Source organism: Myxine glutinosa, chromosome 2 (genome assembly GCF_964187855.1).
Source record: "Myxine glutinosa chromosome 2, kmMyxGlut1.1, whole genome shotgun sequence".
NCBI classification, from domain to species: domain Eukaryota; kingdom Metazoa; phylum Chordata; class Myxini; order Myxiniformes; family Myxinidae; genus Myxine; species Myxine glutinosa.
The window spans coordinates 196725599-196744722 of record NC_136262.1 but is presented as its reverse complement, the minus strand read 5'-3'; the positions used below and the strand labels follow the sequence as shown (position 1 = coordinate 196744722).

The window sequence follows — 19124 nt, the reverse complement described above, 5'->3', positions numbered from 1 at the left end:
AATGACACACTTTGGGAATCACACAAGATCGAAGCAAAACAAACGGTTCGTTTTCGATAAAGTAACTTGATGCTCACAGCAAAAGAGCGAGCTAACCTTTTGGAAAGGTTTACAGTATTATTTCTTTGTAAGAATTTAAAATGAAACTACTGTAATGATGTACCTTTGTGTTCGTAAAAATTTAAAATTTCCCCCTATGAATCGTGAATCACCGGGAACCGATCCCCCTTTTCCCCATTGAAACAATGTATTTGACATTCACGACATTTTTCAAGAGCGAATCCACCCCAAATGTCGGGGTCCGACTATGTATAATGATGTAATAATGTGGACGAAGTCATATCGGTCGACATCGCGATGTCGAAGAGTGCCATTCCGGTTTTTCCCATGCTGTACTTTCAAAGGTTCTTGGAAGAGTTGTCAAACTTTTTCACATTCAGACAGAGAAGGCAGACAACACAGGACTTGACATCAGGCAAAAAAACGCTGTTAATATTGGGGGACGTTACTTCCCGGAACACACTGTGTCATCCGGCACTTCTTGATGCGGTGCTTTTCTCTCCACAGTCAATGGAGTATTTTTAGGGAGAATCTCCCTGCCCAAGGGATGCCAAACTCCATGGGATTTGGCTGGCTCTATCCTCTAAATGCTGAGCGCTAAACGATGAGTCTGGTCATTTGATTTTAATTGTCAATTATGACATTCCAGGTTAGTTATTAAATCATGTACCATGCCCTATAGTCTATGCACTGTCGGTTCTACCAAAGCAGTTTCTTGGCAATGGTTACAATCCAGGAAGGGTCGCTACTTCAATGCAGGATACACGACAGAATGTGTTGGCATTTTTTGGAATTTGTTCAGGATGCCGGCGATAACTTGCCTATTCTTTGTGAAGGATACCGTAGGGTCTTTAATTTTCAGCAACTAATGCTGGCAGGTGGGAGTGCACCCACATTGATGAAACACTGGGATGACAGTTTGTAACTGGGGTCGGGATTTAAACCCAGGCTAGACAGCTCAAACGTGGGTGTACACACCTCTCTGCTCTGCCTGCCCTGGATTTGATAGCTGTCTGTAATTAATGAGTAGTTCTGATTTTTCAAGGAATGACTAGGAAAGATAGAGAATGTCCATTGTGCTGCTGGCTTTGGAGATCAGCTTTGTGACGCGTCAGCCCAGGAGAGATTATGGCTGATGGCGAGGCATAGAAGTTCAAGAGGCTCCTCTCCAGCTCCTCCAGGATGTAAGAGTTCTTCAAGTAATTCCCTCCTGAATAAACTTCAAAAATCTCGGCTTGCTGCACACCTTAACTCCTTTGTTCCTCTTTTCTCACGTTTATGGAACTACATTCTTGAGGGTTTTCGATCACTCTCTTCCCTCCAGGGATTTAAGCAGGCATTACACTACAATCTTGTATCATCCCTGTTACGGAGTCCTCTACAATCTCCTGGTCTCGGTAACCTCCGAACCCCGAGAGGAACCCCGGCAGAAAGATATATTACCCTGTGTTGAAAATCAATAGTGAAACCACACCAATGATTATAAATGAACAAAATTGTATTAGAAATCACACACAGGAATAACGGGATAACAGATGGCCATTAAGAGTGCACTCTATATATATCTTCTATAAAGTCAGATAACTCACTGCGCGGCCCACGAGTGCAAGGACACTCCTCAATGTCTCTATAACTTTTCCCAAGGCGAATGTGATTCACTCCAGCGATCGATAGAACGAGAATCTCGCTCTCCAGTCGATATCCGAAGCACGTACAATTGGCCTTGGAGATCGCCCCGCCAAACTGTACAAGGGCACCCTCCAGAGGCACACCTTCACCGCTCATTCAGCAACCCGCAACGTAATGGGAGACGAAGCGATCGTACACACATCCCCGACAGACAGTGGGATGTTGGTGTGAAGATGACGCGGCAAAACCTTCATTGGTATCCGAAGCACGGGGTTCAAAATGGCCGACGGCTCTTACTTGAGCCGATTCGACGAGGCAAGGATTCGTCGGAATCACAGCGCCCAAATCTGACTACGCAGATTTCTCCCCCTCCAGCGATACTTCCTATCGCCGGATATGTCCTTTCAAGGAACTCAAAATTCCCTCGCAGCTGTCGGTAGACCTTGCTCGTTACGGAGCGCTGACGTCATGCGTCTTCTCCGACTTTGCTCGCGCCGCTTCTTCTTCATCTCTTCTGGGTCGGTTTCCTGTATCATTTAAAGTTAGCCTTTTTAACTTTAGATAATCGTTCCTGAATAATAAACCTTTTGAAGATAGTAAAATAGTACCTAACATCAGAACTACGTCAAGTGGGTGAAAACCACAATAACGGAAGTTACGGATCCGTAACATCCCCGAACCCTACCTGTACTCTCTACAGACGTTAACTCCACCGAGCCCAACACTCTAGCTTACAGGTTTCTGTGTTTCCTTCCCTATCCCTCGTCTTTTCCTGTTTAGTCAGGTTCACTATGTTTTTTTTTTTTCGTTCAAAAATTTGGGAGATTAGCAAAACTATCATTTGTGGCATATTCAGAGCATGAGCAATCCAAAAATTAATGTTGGCATTTGCGTTGACACCTTGGCGAAAATGACACTCAGGGCAGTGATGAAGATCTGTAAAAGCATATTCCTGAATGGTATAGACCTCGTAGATCCTGTGTATAGGACTTATAGTTCAATCTGATACTAAAAAGGCTGCTTTTTTGCTTTATAAACCCATACCTATAACTTCAAAGGACTTGCAATATCATGTATTATGTAATAGTTATATCACAAATATGAAGGTAATGGTTTTCAATTACCTTTGTTTGTTACTTTTCTATAATCCTGAGCACTATTTTGAGGCCTTTATTGGATTCCTTGACCCAGAAAACATAGGATTGGCATATTTAATTAAGTTTCTAGGTTGACTAGAAGCCGAGATAGCGCAAAATATGTATTTTATGGCGGCCATTTTGAAAATCCAAAATGGCGGCCATGCAGGTGTCTGTGCAAATGCCAACATTGATCTTCGGATTCTCCATGCTCTGATGATTCCAAAAATGTACAGGTTTGCTAATCTCCCTAAATTTTGAACGAAATTATATTTGTTAACATAGTGCTGTTAACCTGGACCTGACTAGTTTGTGCCTTCTATGGTTTAGTGTCCAGCTGTTTCCCCACTGTCAATTCATTTCCTTTTACCGTGCTCTTCCACGAGTCCTGATCTTGCATAGAAAAACAACCTTTTTGCCCAAGTTTATTCTCTAAAGTTTTATATTTTAAAGTTCAGTTTATGCCCGTAAAATATTTTGGTACCTCCACCACGGAAGGTGGATGGAGGTTGTGTTTTCACCCCTGTTTGTTTGTCTGTCTGTCTCAGCAGGATATCTCAAAATGTTATGGATGGATTCGGACAATTTGGTGGACAGGTTGGTGTGTGACAAGGACAAATTGATTACGTTTTGGTGTAGATCAGGATGTGGATATGAGTTTCTAAATGATTCTTCACCAGAGATATGCGGCCAACAACAATACGTATATAGCATTATATTTCAAAAGGTTGTTGAGTTATGACAAAACATGGTGGATGAGTTGGTTAGATGACAAGAACAAGCCAATTTGATTCTACTAAATGTCTGGATGCAGATCTGGCCTTTCAGTGGGGTATAATACTGAAACTGTTCAGCCAAGAAAAGGTGCAGTCGTGGCCAAAAATATTGGCACCCTTGCAATTTTTTAAATAATGCACCATTTCTTCCATAAAATTATTGAAATTAGAAAATCTTTTGGTATCCACAAATGTATTTCTTTGGTTTGCAGTGGAACAAAACAAAAAATGCTGAAAAAATTGCTAAATCTTAGCTTATTCCACACTGAAATACTAAAATGGCCCAGACAATATCATGAGCACCTTTTAGAAGTTGTGAGAAATAATTAGATTTCAAGCAGGTGATTCTCGTTTACTTTGGAATTGAACTCACCTATGGTGAGTTGCAGGTGCCTGCAATATAAAAATCACACATTCAACCAGTTTGAATAGAGAAAAGGAGTCATTCTGCTGTTTTGTGTCACTGTGTGTTCCGCAATGAGCATGGAGAAAAGAAAGAAAACCAGAGAATTGTCTGAGGAGGTCAGACACAAGATTGCAGCCAAGCATGGACAATCTCAAGGCCGCAAGTCCATCTCCAGAGACCTTGATGTTCCTTTGTCCACCATACACAATGTTGTCAGGAAGTTTAAGGCCCATGGCACTGTTGCCAACCTCCCTGAATGTGGACGCAAGAGAAGCCTTGATCGAAGATTGTAGCGAAGGATTGTTCAAATGGTAGAGAAAGCACCTCGATCAACTGCCAAACAGATTCAAGCTGACCTTCAGACACAAGGTTTGACAGTTTCAACTTGCACCATCCGTCGCCAACTCAATTAAAGGGGGTTCTCAGGAGGACACCACGGGAGGGAGAGAGGGAGAGGACCAAATTTTTTTTTTTTTTTTTTTTGTGAAGCACATCATCTCCATGTTTACAGAAAACAAAATGAAGCCTTCAAAGAAAAGAACACGTTCCCTACAGTCAAACATTGAGGAGGTTCAGTGATGTTTTGGGGTGCTGTGCTGCCTCTGGCACTGAGTACCTTGAATGTGTGCATTGCATCATGAAATCAGGAGATTACCAAAGCATTTTAGAGTGCAATGTTCAACCCAATGTCAGAAAGCTGGGTCTCTGTCGAAGGTCATGGGCCTTGCAGCAGGACAATGACCCCAAACACACTTCAAAAGGCATCCAGGAATGGTTCAAGACAAAACGCTGGATTGTTCTGAAGTGGCCAGCAATGAGTCCAGATCTAAATCCCATTGAACGCCTGTGGGGAAATCTTAAAAAGGCAGTTGGGAGAAGGCACCCTTCAAATCTGAGAGAACTGGAGAAGTTTGCACAAGAAGAATGGGCCAAACTGCCAGTAGAGAGGTGTAGGAAGCTCATTCATGGCTATAGGAAGTGCTTGACTGCAGTTATTTTGTCCATAGGCTGTTACAAAATATTAAGTTGAGGGTGTCGATAATTTTGTCAATGCCATTTCTTTTTATTTTCTAATTTTAAAGGATATATTAAGTTCTGAATCAAAAACCAAGGTTGTGTAGCATCAAAGGTCAAATAAAGAATTGTGGAGACCAAATACTTTGGTCAATTTCAACTTATTTTTGGAGATAATTGAGAGTTATTTGAAAAAAGTGCAATGGTGCCAATATTTTTGGCCACGACTGTATGTGCTATACCGAGTGCCACTCTAGTTTTCTTGAAATACTCTGCACGACCTCCTGTATATTTGACTGGTTTCAGGGTAGGTGTTTGATTATTTATTTTGTAAGCCTCAAAAGCTTCTTTCTTTTTTTTTAAGATTAAAGTCCCATTTCTCTCCCTCTCCCCCCCCCCTCACCACACCCCATTTCTGGTCCCTCTCCAACCCCCCCCCCCCCCGTCTCTCCCCGCGCCCCCTCTCCTGTCCCATATATCCCCACCCCCGCTCTCCTGTCCCATCTCTCCTGCCCCTTCCCTGCCATCTTCTCTCCCACAACCCCTTGCTGTCCTGTCTGTCCTACACCTACACCACCCCTCTGCTGTCCCACACCACCCCTCTGCTGTCCCATCTCTCCCACCTCCCTCTGCCGCCCCGTCCCGTTTCTCCCACTCCCTCTGCCATCCTTTTTCCTACACCGCCCCTCTGCCATCCCGTCTCTCCCACCCCGCCATCCTGTCTCTCGTTCGCCCTTCTCTCGTTTCCTCTCCCATCCTCCCTCTTCCCATCCCCCCTTTTCCCGTCCACCCTCTTCCCCTCTACTCCCCATCTCTCCCCAGTCCTCTCCTCCCCCATCTCTCCACAACCCCGCTCCACTCCCATATCTCCTCACCTCCTCTCCTCAATCCTGTCTCTCCCCCCTCTGCAATCAAGTGTCTCTCACCCCCTTCTGCTGTCGCATCTCTCCACCCCCTCTGCCATATTCTCTCCTGTTCCCCTCCCCTCTCCGTCCCCATCATCCTCCTTCTCTGTCCACCTCTCTGTTAACTCTAACTCCCATTTCTTCTGCTCTCCCTCCCCCTGTCTTTCCCTTCCCTGTTCCTTCCCATCCACTCTTTCCATCCCCACACCTGCCCCACTCATGTCCCATCTCTCCCCTCCCTTCCCGTCCCACCCACTCACTCGCTCTCTTCCTCCCTCCTCCCTTCTCCCTCACTCTCTTCCTCCATTATCCCTCAATCTCTTCCTTTCTTGTCCCTCACTCTCTTCCTCCCTTGTCCCTGGATCTCTTCCTCCATTCTCCCTCACTCTTCCTTTCTTCTCTTTTTCTTCTTAACAACTATGTAAAGTTGTATTTTTTGAGCACCATGTAAAGGAAAGGATGTGTTATCAATAAGTCTTTTTCTGTATGTATGTATGTATGTATGTATGTATGTATGTATGTGCCTGTGTGTGTGAAACACCAATCACGCCCAAACTGCGAAGCTAATTGACACCAAACTTGACACATAGATCAAATTGGACCAATTGGACCTTTTTATGACCATAGCTAATGATGATACCGCAAAATTTAAATTCAAAATGATATTCTGGCAGTTTGTGGGTGTGACTTCGACGTCACCCATTCCTGCCCCTCCCAACGGCAAACCCGAGTCCCCCACCCTCACCTACTCGCACCTCTGAGCCCATAACCATGAGACTTGTGTGAGAGCTGCGCTGGCCCATCGGATCCCTCCCCTCTGAGGTGAGCTCCTTCCTTCCTTGCATGTAAGTGCTGCTACATCAGGATGAAGAGTAATGGTTGTGGACGTTGGAGAAAGGAAGGAGTCTCCTTTGGCATTCTTTGTGGGGGGGGGGGGGGGGGGGGCATCTTTGTTTGAACATTTTCTGCAGTGACAACTTGGCCATGGTGAGGTGTAGTGATACCCTATTTGGATCGTTTTGTGAAGCCCCATCACAAGGTGTGCTGAACGTCCCGTTGGGTGCATTGCTCCAGGTGGCATCCTCCATCTCGGATGGGGCGATGGTCATGGGTGTCATTTCTTCCCAGGTTTGGAAGTGTGGTACATGCGTGAAAATTCCGTTGATGGCTGAGATGTTTATTTTTGAAGGGGTTTGTTACAAGGCCCTCCCCATTCTCAGCCCTCCCCTGGGCTCTCCTGTCCACTCCTGGCGGTGCTCCTGCCCATTATCAGTTCCCTTCTGCCCTCCCTCCCCACCACCGTTCCGGCGGTTCTCCGGCCCACCAGCTCTCCTGCTTCCGTGTTAAGTTCCCTCCTCCCCTCTCCCCCGCCCACCCACTCCCCCCCCCCCCCCCACCCGAGCAACGCCAGGTACCCATGCTAGTAGATATATAAAATGGTACATAGAATGCCAAATGTCTCCTTTGTATCTGTTCTTGAGGTGATGCAAAGTGTTTGGCGATTTGAAATGTATAAATCATATTTACCTGTGTTGTGTTTTCTATCTTTACTTCGCAGGCGTTTTATTACATTGCCTATGACGATCACCAACCTAGGCCAGGTAGGCCAACAAGAATACTGGGCAAGTCCTATATCGAGCCGTCGACCTTCTTACATTGGTCTTGTGGACAAACACAAGTAAGGTCACTGGTTCTCGGTTGGGGTAATGTTGGGATGTTGAACCACCAAAATATTTTTCCATTATCTTAATTATTGCATACCGTGCTGTTAAAATGTATACATTTTTATTGTTTTCATTTCAGACATAAATTCATGTCAAAAGGGGGAGACATGCATGGTGTCAAAAATCTCATCGAGTTGAACTGTGACCTTCAGAATCGACTGCAGGTAGAAATCCTTTTTGGTGCAAACTTTGTAATGCTTCCTGAATTTTAATGCTGCCCCCTCTTCCCTCAATCTACTTTCTCAACAATCCTCTTGAGGAAGTTCGGTCATTCAACATCCTGGGTCTCACTATCAGTCATGATCTGTCTTCGGCAAACCACATTTCAATATTTGGCCTCCAAAATCAGTCGCCAACTAGGCATCAGTCGCCAAAGTCCTTCCTTGGCACACCTTAACTCCTATCCACCTAAAAGGCCTTCATCCGCAGCTTGATGGAGTACTGCTCTCCCGTCTGGGCTGGCTCCCATGCATCATATCTTGCTCAGCTTGACGCCGTGGAAACCAAGGCCTTCAGCATCATTGGAATCACACACGATGAAGCTGAGTCGATGGGCCTATCACTTCGCCATCACAGGCAGGTCGGTGTTCTCTGTCTACTACCGCCTCTTTATTTTCTTGCACCCTCTGCTATTTCTGTGCTTTGTCCCCCTCCCAGGTTTCTGCACGGCACACACGTTCTACCATCAACCCTATTCTGTGGAAACTACCTAAATCCAGGATCTCTGCTCACCTCCACTCATTTGTTCCTCTTTTTCCCCACCTGTGAAATCCACTTCCGCATTCTCTTTAATCTCATTCTTCCCTCCAGATCTTCAAGATAGCTCTTCACCGCCATCTCAGATCTTCTCCAATCCAAAACCATGATCTTTTTTTTACTCTCGTTAACCTCCCCTCTCCATCCCCCATCTTTCCCATCTTCTAGTTTTTTGTCTCCATCTTGTCCACTCCATGCATCCTCTCCGACCCCCATACCCTATCCCACACCCTTTGTTTGTCCAAGTCTGCCTCTATCTTGGCCTTCTCCTCTGCTGTTGGTGTTTCCCCCTCCCCCGTTCTCTACCGTACATTTTGTGTGCATCTCTGCTGTTATGTCTTGATCCATTCAGTGTACCAGCTCTTCCACGAGCCTCGACTATGTATGCAAAAAATTTTTTTTTTTTTAAATCCCCATCGTTATATCGGCTATTACTGTGGCAACTGCTACAAATACTCTTGCTACTTCTTTAGCATTCCCAATTATTCCCATATTCTTGTGGGATTGGCCAGGGAATGTTATTATTTTCTGGGCCAAGTTTTTCACGAACCTTCGGGTTTGACCGAAGGTGATCTCGGCTTGAATTTGCAAATTGTTCAGGATGCCGGAGATGTCTATTCTTCGCGAAAGACACCGTGGGATATTTAAAACCCACCAGCTAATGTTGGTAGATGAGATACCCAGTTTAATGTCCATCCGAAGGATTCTTGATCAGATTGGTAAGAATCATTGGTAACGATGAAGACATGGTATTTGTCATGAGCCCAAGCTCATGACATGGTATTTGTCCTGCAAGTGAAATGGATGGACAATTATTGAAGAAATCTCCATGAATGTTAAACATTTGTGGACGTTTTGTTTGTGTTGGCACGTTTGGTGTCTACCTTCGTTGTGTAATGATGACCTTGGAATTTATGTACAAGTGCACTGATGTATACTGTTTTTGTCCTGCATGTGATTTATGTACGATCTCTTATTTGAGCTTCAGACACTGGATGGAGAAAAACAACTGGGAAACTTGAACAGCACTCGGTAAGAGTGTTCCTCCACCAGGCTGAACAGTTTGTTTTGTATCCCTCTGATAAGCCGGATCTACATCCGGACCTCAACCAAAATGTAATCGGCTTGTTATTGTCACCAATGAATTCATCCACCTAGTTTTGTCGTAATCCATCCACAACTCCTATGTATCCATCAACTATCATGTAATCCGACCACATAATCCGTCAACTATCATGTGATGTATCGTTTTTGGCCCCATCTCTGAATTATGAAGAATCGCTTGAAAAAAAAAATCAAAAAAATCTCGTATCCAGATCCGGATCTTCACCAAAATCGAATCAATCCTTCCTTGTCACACACCCAACCTGCCACCACCACATTTCATTCAAATCTGTCCACAACGTTTTGAGATATCCTGCTCACAGACAGACAAACGGGTGAAAATCATAACTTGCATCCACCTTCGGTGGTGGAGGTAATGAAGTCCTGCTCGGCACATGTTTGAACACAGAGCTTACATTGTGTTTGAAATATACAAATTCTTTTTACATAAAATTCCAGTTCGTTTATAAAAGATTATGAAATCTTTGTCATTGTGGTGAGAGCGCCCGCTCTGATTCCGAGAGGCCAGCGGTTCGATTCCGACCCCGGGTGAGTCGTAAAACGGTACATGATGCTTCCTTGCCTGACGCTCTGCATTTCGGCTTTAGAGGATAGAGCATGGACACATCCTCTGGGTTGGCGTTCCACGTGGACGAGGAAATTCCTCCTCAATTGCCTCGCTGATTGCGAAGAGAAAAGTGATGTCACAAGGATGTGGTTTTACCGGCACCCAGATTGCCCCGAGGAAGTTACGTCAACTTCCCCCAAAGGCCAGCGGCTGCTTTGCCGAAGTCGAGTCCCGTGTCTCTCATGTATCCTCCGCATGTGTGTACACAAGCTGTGTTGAATGTGAACATTAATCATTGTTATTACCCTCGCCAGAGGAGAGGGTATTGCATTTTTTTTGTTTTTTTTAAAGTTTGCTTGTTTGTTTGTCCGCACAGAATAAATATGATTTTGTCTGCAACCGTTGGTCCAATTGACAGGAAATTTTCACCATAGGAGCAACTCCTCCTGTAGAATTTTAAAAATGATATTCATGACGTCATAGGTCATGTGGTATGGGTGCCATCTTGGATAAACCGAAAAACTTTGCACCTCTACATCTCCGAAAGCGCTGCATAGAAAGAATTGAGACGAGGCTCGTTGTAAAGAACTCTCCATGCAGAATAACATATGTTAATGATGATGTCACAGGTGCCTCCATTATTACGTCGTAATTTGATAAGTACAAAACTTCATCCGATCAAGATGAAATTTCTTGAGCGTCATTTAGCGATAAATTGGTGGAGAGAAAAAAAAAAAAAGATGCCGTCATCGGTCACGTGGTTCGGCCGCCATATTTGTTTTGACACAAAGATCTTAAAAACCACTGAAAATACATTCGGGTGAGGGTCTCTAATCTCTGATTGCTCTTTCTTGTTCGTTATGTAAAGGATTTGAATATATTTACTGAAATGTTTAGTAATGAGATGTATGTGGCTGAGTGTTCGACTTTTCTTTTCACTCTTTAGAAGAAATGCAAGGAGGTTTTGGAAAGTGAAAAGTGCATAGAATGTCTCCAAGCTGAAGTCAACAGTTTAAAGAAAAAGCTTCGCGAAAGAAGGCAGCAAGTTTGTAACAAAGGTAATAAAACCGCATAACGGGGGCTTTATCTGATTTATGTTCCAGAAAATTGGACTCCACCTGAATTTAACCTTTTATTATTGCTCTTTAGCAAAGCATGGAATTCTGCTGTAATCACCTTGCAACCATGCCAGCTTTTTCATAATATCAATTGTTTGTTGTACAACAAACTGACTCGTATCATTTGCCGTGCAGAGGACGAAAAAGGACCAGCAAGAGTCGGAGGGGTGAAAAACCACGAGCTGTTGAAAGTTCTACGACAGAGGTTTCCCAGCTCTGAGGCCTTGAAGCGTCTGCACATAAGCTGCAAAGACGAACGGCAGATGGCTCTGCCACAGTGCAAGGATTGCTGTCGGGAGCCTTCATGGGATTTGGACGACCTGGTGGAGATGGATACGGCAATGCAACCGTTAGTCGTGCTCAACGAGATTCCATCACTCGCCGGCTCGTCGTCGGCAGGCACCAGCACATCTCGGCGCCATGGCTCCGCTACCGATTTAATTGTGCTCGACTCCACTCCGGAGAAGGACGATTCGTCCGATGGGTCTTCGGAACAGCCGGGATACTGTTCACCTGTGTATGGGGACAGAGGCAAAGCGATGCCGGCATGCATCTCCTGTCGAAGCAAAACGTGTCAAGGGAAAACATTACACACACCACCCAAAAGTCCAAGGATGAACACCAGATTGTCTTTACCGTCGGAGGAATCGGTTAACTCCGATGTTAACTGTCAAAGCAAGAAGAGGTCACGAAGTCTTGGGGGCAATTACAACAGGCTCAAATCTACCAAGTTGACCTTGATAAGAAAAGGTCAAAAGGAAAAGTGTGAAGAAGACTCGTATCTGGAGCAGACCATTGGTGATTTTGAATGTAATATATTGGCTTCCAATGAAGATTCTGCTTAAACAGTTTCCTCGCACCAATGATAGCTTTCCGATTCTCCTCTGATTGTGAAGGCTCTCTATTTGTCACGCTTTCTATTTGCCGAGTTTTTATTTTATGTAATCAAAAACGAACCTGTATTTTGGTGATTCGTGTGATGGCACTTCTGATGTGTAAGGAGAAGGGTGATTTAAAGGCTTTTCGAACGATGAATCAAAGCCACCTCGACTTTAAACGAGCGTATTGGGTTAAAATAATTAAATAAGAGGAAGTGGTAAGCTTTAAATTCAAGTTAATTTGGTTTGAGAAATTCACCAAGACGTTGTCTCACAATCCAAATGCTTTTGATGCATTTTAACTCTAATGTGGTTGACCATTTGAGGGGGAAATGTTTTGGGCCCAAAGCTGGCTGGTGCTCGTTTCCCAGGTCAAATGTCCACTTGTTTTATCCGTGGGTTTACAGAGAAGTTGTACGTCCACCAACAATGCTAACGATCAAACTGGTGCAGCACCCTCTAAAACATCATTTGAGTGAACATGGCATGCTCTACGATGCAACACCATCTAAAACCGCATCTGAGTGAACATGGTATGCTCTACAATGCAGCACCCTCTAAAACATCATTTGAGTTAACATGGTGTGCTCTACAATGCAGCACCCTCTAAAACATCATTTGAGTGAACATGGCGTGCTCTACGATGCAACACCCTCTAAAACCGCATCTGAATGAACATGGTATGCTCTACAATGCCGACACCACGTAGCAGGTGTCGGCCCCCCGACATGACATTGAAAATATATAAATAGGAATGTATTATCTGTTATGAGACTAGTTATTTACACAATACCTAAAATTCGGTTCGATTCCGACAACTTTGAAACTTTGACCTTTGTGACCTTCAAAGGTCTAAGATTCTGAAATTTGTTGGAAAACTTGTATTTCATGATGTATGTGATAATATAAGATCATGTACGACATTTCACCCTATCAGGAAGTGAACAATGTAATAAAACCATCAAAAAACGACTTTTCTAAATTTCGTGACCTTGTGACCTTGTGATCTTGACCTTGGGGCGAAAATGAAAAATAGAGCTCCGTGGGGCTGGACACGTGACATTGGCCTAAACAAATACCGAAACCCTGTCAGATTCCACCAAACCCCTCGGAGAAGATGTAGCTTGAACTCGATTACCCCCTAATAAGACATCTTTTTCGGGCGTGACTCCGCCCACAATGGGCACAATACGCCCACTCTAGGCAGGACACAACTAGATCATGATATCAACGTCCCACCCAAGTTTCACCAAGATGGGATGATGGCGTGAACAATATTAGTTATGGTAGTTATGCTGCGGACAGACAGACAGACAGACACACACACATGACGAATATAGTGGTCACTGATAACTCGTGAACCAATAAACAATGATAACTTCAGTGCAATTGAAATTTAAGGACGGAAGAAAACGTGAAGGTATAATTCAGGGAGATCCAAATCTAACCTGAACTTGAAGAGCGTGCCGTGATGAAGAAGAACAGGCACGCATTTCCGGCGGAAGTTGGGCTCTTTCGTTGCCCACGTCGACGGTCGACGGCGCATCTATTCAGACATATACTTTGGATGTTGAGACGAACGGTTTCGTTAATTCTCGATTTTCGTTCGTCCTCACATTTTATCTGTGAACTTGTTTCAAGGGGAAAGAGAAGGTGAGCAGGAAGTCATCACCACTGGCAGGTACGTTGTTGGTCATTGAGAGTTGTGAATATTTGTAACTAAGTTCAGGTCCATTGTGGACGATATAACCGTCATTATAAATGTGATGTCGATTACAGTATTTATTGTACAAGTTCAGGAGAATGAATCCCACCCACAAGATACGTGTGGGATACGGGGACATAACGAGGGAAAGGGGGGCTAAGGGGAAATAACGAGGAAAAGGGGGATACGGGGACATAACGAGGGAAAGGGGGGCTAAGGGGAAATAACGAGGAAAAGGGGGATACGGGGATATAACGAGGAAAAGGGGGGCTAAGGGGAAATAACGAGGAAAAGGGGGATACGGGGATATAACGAGGAAAAGGGGGGCTAAGTGGAAATAACGAGGAAAAGGGGGATACGGGAACATAACGAGGGAAAGGGGGGATACGGGGATATAACGAGGAAAAGGGGGGCTAAGGGGAGATAACGAGGAAAAGGGGGATACGGGAACATAACGAGGGAAAGGGGGGCTAAGGGGAAATAACGAGGAAAAGGGGGATACGGGGATATAACGAGGAAAAGGGGGGCTAAGGGGACATAACGAGGGAAAGGGGGATACGGGGATATAACGAGGAAAAGGGGGGCTAAGGGGACATAACGAGGAAAAGGGGGGCTAAGGGGAAATAACGAGGAAAAGGGGGATACGGGGATATAACGAGGAAAAGGGGAACTAAGGGGAAATAACGAGGAAAAGGGGGGCTAAGGGGAAATAACGAGGAAAAGGGGGGCTAAGGGGAAATAACGAGGCAAAGGGGGATAAGGGGAAATAACGAGGAAAAGGGGGATAAGGGGAAATAACGAGGAAAAGGGGGATAATGGGACATAACGAGGAAAAGGGGGATACGGGAACATAACGAGGGAAAAGGGGGCTAAGGGGAAATAACGAGGAAAAGGGGGATACGGGAACATAATGAGGGAAAGGGGGGCTAAGGGGAAATAACGAGGAAAAGGGGGATAAGGGGAAATAACGAGGAAAAGGGGGATAAGGGGAAATAACGAGGAAAAGGGGGATAAGGGGAAATAACGATGAAAAGGGGGATAAGGGGACATAACGAGAAAAAGGAGGATAATGGGACATAATGAGGGAAAGGGGGATACGGGGACATAACGAGGGAAAGGGGGATACGGGAACATAATGAGGGAAAGGGGGATACGGGAACATAACGAGGGAACGGGGGACACGGGAACATAACGAGGGAAAGGGGGGACTAAGGGGAAATAACGAGGAAAAGGGGGATAAGGGGAAATAACGAGGAAAAGGGGGATAAGGGGAAATAACGAGGAAAAGGGGGATACGGGGACATAACGAGGGAAAGGGGATAATGGGACATAACTAGGAAAAGGGGGATAAGGGGACATAACGAGAAAAAGGGGATACGGGGACATAACGAGGGAAAGGGGGATACAGGGATATAACGCAGAAAGTGGGGATATGGGGACATAACGAGGAAAGGGGAGATACGGGGATATAACGAGGAAAGGGGGGGATACGGGGACATAACGAGGAATGGGGGGATACGGCGACATAACGAGGAAAGGGGAGATACGGGGACATAACGAGGAAAGGGGGGGATACGGGGACATAACGAGGAAAGGGGGGATGCGGGGACATAACGAGGAAAGGGGGATACGGGGACATAACGAGGAAAGGGGGGATACGTGGACATAACGAGGAAAGCGGAGATACGGGGACATAACGAGGAAAGGGGGGATACGTGGACATAACGAGGAAAGCGGAGATACGGGGACATAACGAGGAAAGGGGGGGGGGGGGGGGGATACGGGGACATAACGAGGAAATGGGGGATACGGGGACATAACGAGGAAAGGGGAGATACGGGGACATAACGAGGAAAGGGGGGGGATACGGGGACATAACGAGGAAAGAGGGATACGGGGACATAACGAGGAAAGGGGGGACACGGGGACATAACGAGGAAAGGGGAGATACAGGGACATAACGAGGAAAGGGGAGATACGGGGGCATAACGAGGAAAGGGGGGCACAGGGACATAACGAGGAAAGGGGAGATACGGGGACATAACGAGGAAAGGAGGGGATACGGGGACATAACGAGGAAGGGGGGATACGGGGACATAACGAGGAAAGGGGGGATATGGGGACATAACGAGGAAAGGGGAGATACGGGTACATAACGTGGGGAGGGGGGAATACAGGGACATAACGAGGAAAGGGGAGATACGGGGACATAACGAGGGGAGGAGGGATGCAGATATCTACGTGGTGTGGGGGTATACAGGGCAGAGCTATAGAACCACCACCCTACCCTGAGAAGAAAAATGTTTGACAGTTGGGAAATTTAAGGAGGTCGAGGTGACAGTATCATAGTGAAAAAGTGGATTCATTGTTTTGACCGGGCCACTTGCTACCCTGCGCTTGCGAAGCGGAAAAGCAGGGTTAAGCATTCGGGTGCGTACGTGTGGTGTAAGTGCCTGCATTTAAAAAATTCATTTTCTTGTCAACCGTTGGTCCGAGTGACACAAAATTTTACCATAGGAGTGCCTCCGCCTGTAGAATTTTTCTTTATTCATAATTATGACGTCATAGGTCACGTGGTGCAGATGCCATCTTGGAAAAACATTACACCTCTATATCTCCCAAACCACTCAATGGAAAAAGTTGAACCGTGGCTCATTGTAAAGAACTCCATATGGGGAATAAGTGTTGTTAACGATGACGTCATTGGTGCCATGATTGTGACGTCATAATTCGACAGGGACAACGCTTAGTCTGATCAGTTTGAAATTTATTGAGCATGATCTATGCAACAATTATATTGGAGAATATACATTTATGATGTCATCGCTCACGTGGTCTGGCAGCCATATTGGATGAAAGAAAAAAAGAAAACGTTCAAAAACAGAAGAGTTGGCTCGCACCAAGTTGACTGCGCAGGGTAAGTATTCTATGAATACCATCTAGTTTATTCTGTGTTTATCTATTGGGGTTTGCCCTGGGCCTTTCCATAGTAGAATGTATGATTTCATTTGTTGTGCCTTGACTGTTTGGTAATAAAAAGAAAGATTCCGTGTGGACGTTGTACTCCAGTTTCTGCAATAAAACAATCTTGTTGTTTTGCCTCCCAACCCAATAACTAAACCACCGTTTAGAGGCAGAGGCCATTTTTCCCCGCAAAGCGGGGGTTGGCCTTTTCGGGGACCGTGGTTGTTGTTTTTTTGGTCCCCTTTTTGAAGCAATGTTTTACGGCCGGATGCCCTTCCTGCCGCCAACCCTGTTTGTCGCCTTTTACGACAAGCAGGGAATTACCAGTGAACTGGTACTCAATTTGCCGACCTCAGAAGGATGACAGGCTGAGTCAACCCCCCTGGCGTTAATTCAGCGATCGACCGGGATTCGAACCCAGGATCCTTGGATCCTAAGCTGGCACCCTAGCCGCTAGCCCAACACCAGGGACTAAACAACAACAACACCAGGTCCTAACCCAATAACTGATACTTTGTAATTGCTTTTGCTTCTACTGAAGTTCTCCCATTGAGCAGGAAGTCTGCAGGAAATTAGAAAATTTAAACTTGGACTCTCAATCATGGTTGCCCTCTGTATCCGAAGACGGCCGTCTCATCACTCTGTCATGGTTGCATATATCATTTGTTTGTAGTGCAGGAATTGCTGAACCAGACATCCACAATCTGAGACAGCACGCAGTGTGACCTGGTGTCATGGAGTGTCAAAGAAGATCACATCACCGAATACCCACAGCTTTAGGCCGGAATTTGTAATTTGCGAACCGCGACAAATTCGACATTCCTGTTGCCTTCAGTGGAGTATCCTGCGTTGGAATGCTGACAGGTCCAGGATTGGTTCCAACCTAGTTAACGTTCTTTGACTAGTCATGACGTACACTACGAAAGAGTATGCGACTCCAATCTCCAATTCTTCCAAGGTTAATCATAACTAGCCGAAACCCGTGGAACATCCACGGAACGGAGGATGTGGTGTATGGATGGAGCGTACCATTATGGATGGCATAGGGGATTTGCTTGTCCGAGTAAGAGTTAGGAAGAAAGATGAGAATGAAGAGTGCGTATATGAACAACGATCGCCGACACCGGCACAAATGCATGCTCAGGATTGTCCACTCAGTGGACGGCTTGCTGTCGCCTTCACCTGTCCAATCAGTGGACGGCTTGCTTCACCTTCGCCCAGCAGACGCCAATAAGATGGCGTCGTAAGATGGCGTCTTATCGGCAGTTAATCGGATGCTTTTGGGCACCAACGTCGGCTAATTCAGAATTTTCGAGTATGGCTGTACGTGATAAACAAAGAGCGCGGTTCGTAGATCGTAAATCCGTTAGTGCCGTGGGCATCGGGTCACTGGGTGCGGCGTAAAAGGGATAACAAAGTCGAGTCCTTGCGCTATTATTTTATAGATGGAATGAGGCATGAGCACTGATGAAAAGTTGATCTTGAAAACAAGAAAATGGGATATCAAAGCCGCATTTTTACGCCTCGAAGGCCGGAGGCATTGTTTTCGGGTTGTCCGTCCATCCGTCCGTTGTTGGGGTTTTTTACCCCGATAAGTTGTGAGCCCATTGCAAGGATTTCAAGCAAACCTGGCGCAAATATCTCCGGCTGTAATACAAAGATGAACTCATTAAATTTTGGGTTCAAGAGGTTAAAGGTCTCAGCTCATGTGCCCTTTGAAAATCATTTTTCAAATGAATTTGAAGAATCCGATGGTCACCCTTTCTCTCCTCTACTTATCTCTCCCTCTCTGTGACCTTTAATTTCTCATGAGACCTTAAATTGAGATGAAACGTAACAGTGGGTTGACATCTAATGTGGGCGTCGGCATATCCATCGATGTAATTGCGTCAAATTCGACTTTCTAGTTTGTGGTTTAATATCGTGGAGGGAGTTCTGTTGGGACAACATTTGAAATGCACAAACAGACACCATGAATTGCAATTGCCACTGGAATCGGTTTTACAAGGAGGTGACGGCATCCTTCAAAAGATGTTAATCATCCGGATTTTTTGAGTATCCTGTATTGGGTGGCACAAGAATTGACATTACGTAAATGTAACAAAGGCCTGACAGGTACACACACTCGCCTCTAAGCCGTCTAGCCTGGGTTTGAACCCCGGCCCAGCTATAAACTGCCATCCCGGTGTTTCACAGGCAGGGCGATTCATCAATGTGTGTGCCGTCCCTCGCTTGGACATTAATTGGGAGTCTCGTCTGCCAGCAATAGTTGGTGGATGTTAAAGATCCCTCGGTGTCCTTCGTGAAGAAGAGGTGAGCTATCGCCGGCACCGTGAACAAATTACAAATTCCTGCGCTAACTACTGCCGGGAGAGAGATGG

The 19124-nt window shown here is 45.4% G+C and overlaps 2 protein-coding genes across 4 annotated transcripts in view; both read left to right on the top strand.

The window, feature by feature from the left end:
* LOC137420962 (BRISC complex subunit Abraxas 2) overlaps nucleotides 1–13046 on the top strand; it is a 41878-nt gene extending 28832 nt beyond the window's left edge. Inside the window, exons 6-10 of one of the 2 annotated variants that reach the window (XR_013622433.1) lie at nucleotides 7485–7604; nucleotides 7730–7814; nucleotides 11025–11136; nucleotides 11332–12624; nucleotides 12675–13046. Coding sequence is in view for 1 of the 2 variants with exons in the window: in XM_068106518.2 (XP_067962619.2) it covers nucleotides 7485–7604; nucleotides 7730–7814; nucleotides 11025–11136; nucleotides 11332–12041 (1027 nt within the window). In the remaining variant the exon portion in view is untranslated. Of the gene's footprint in view, nucleotides 1–7484; nucleotides 7605–7729; nucleotides 7815–11024; nucleotides 11137–11331 lie in introns of both variants that reach the window. The other variant, XM_068106518.2, reaches the window with a different exon arrangement.
* SLC68A1 (solute carrier family 68 member 1) overlaps nucleotides 13047–19124 on the top strand; it is a 16803-nt gene continuing 10725 nt past the window's right edge. Inside the window, exons 1-2 of one of the 2 annotated variants that reach the window (XM_078772144.1) lie at nucleotides 13047–13755; nucleotides 16623–16696. The gene's annotated coding sequence lies outside the window, so the exon portion shown is untranslated. Of the gene's footprint in view, nucleotides 13756–16615; nucleotides 16697–19124 lie in introns of those variants that run through there. The other variant, XM_078772145.1, reaches the window with a different exon arrangement.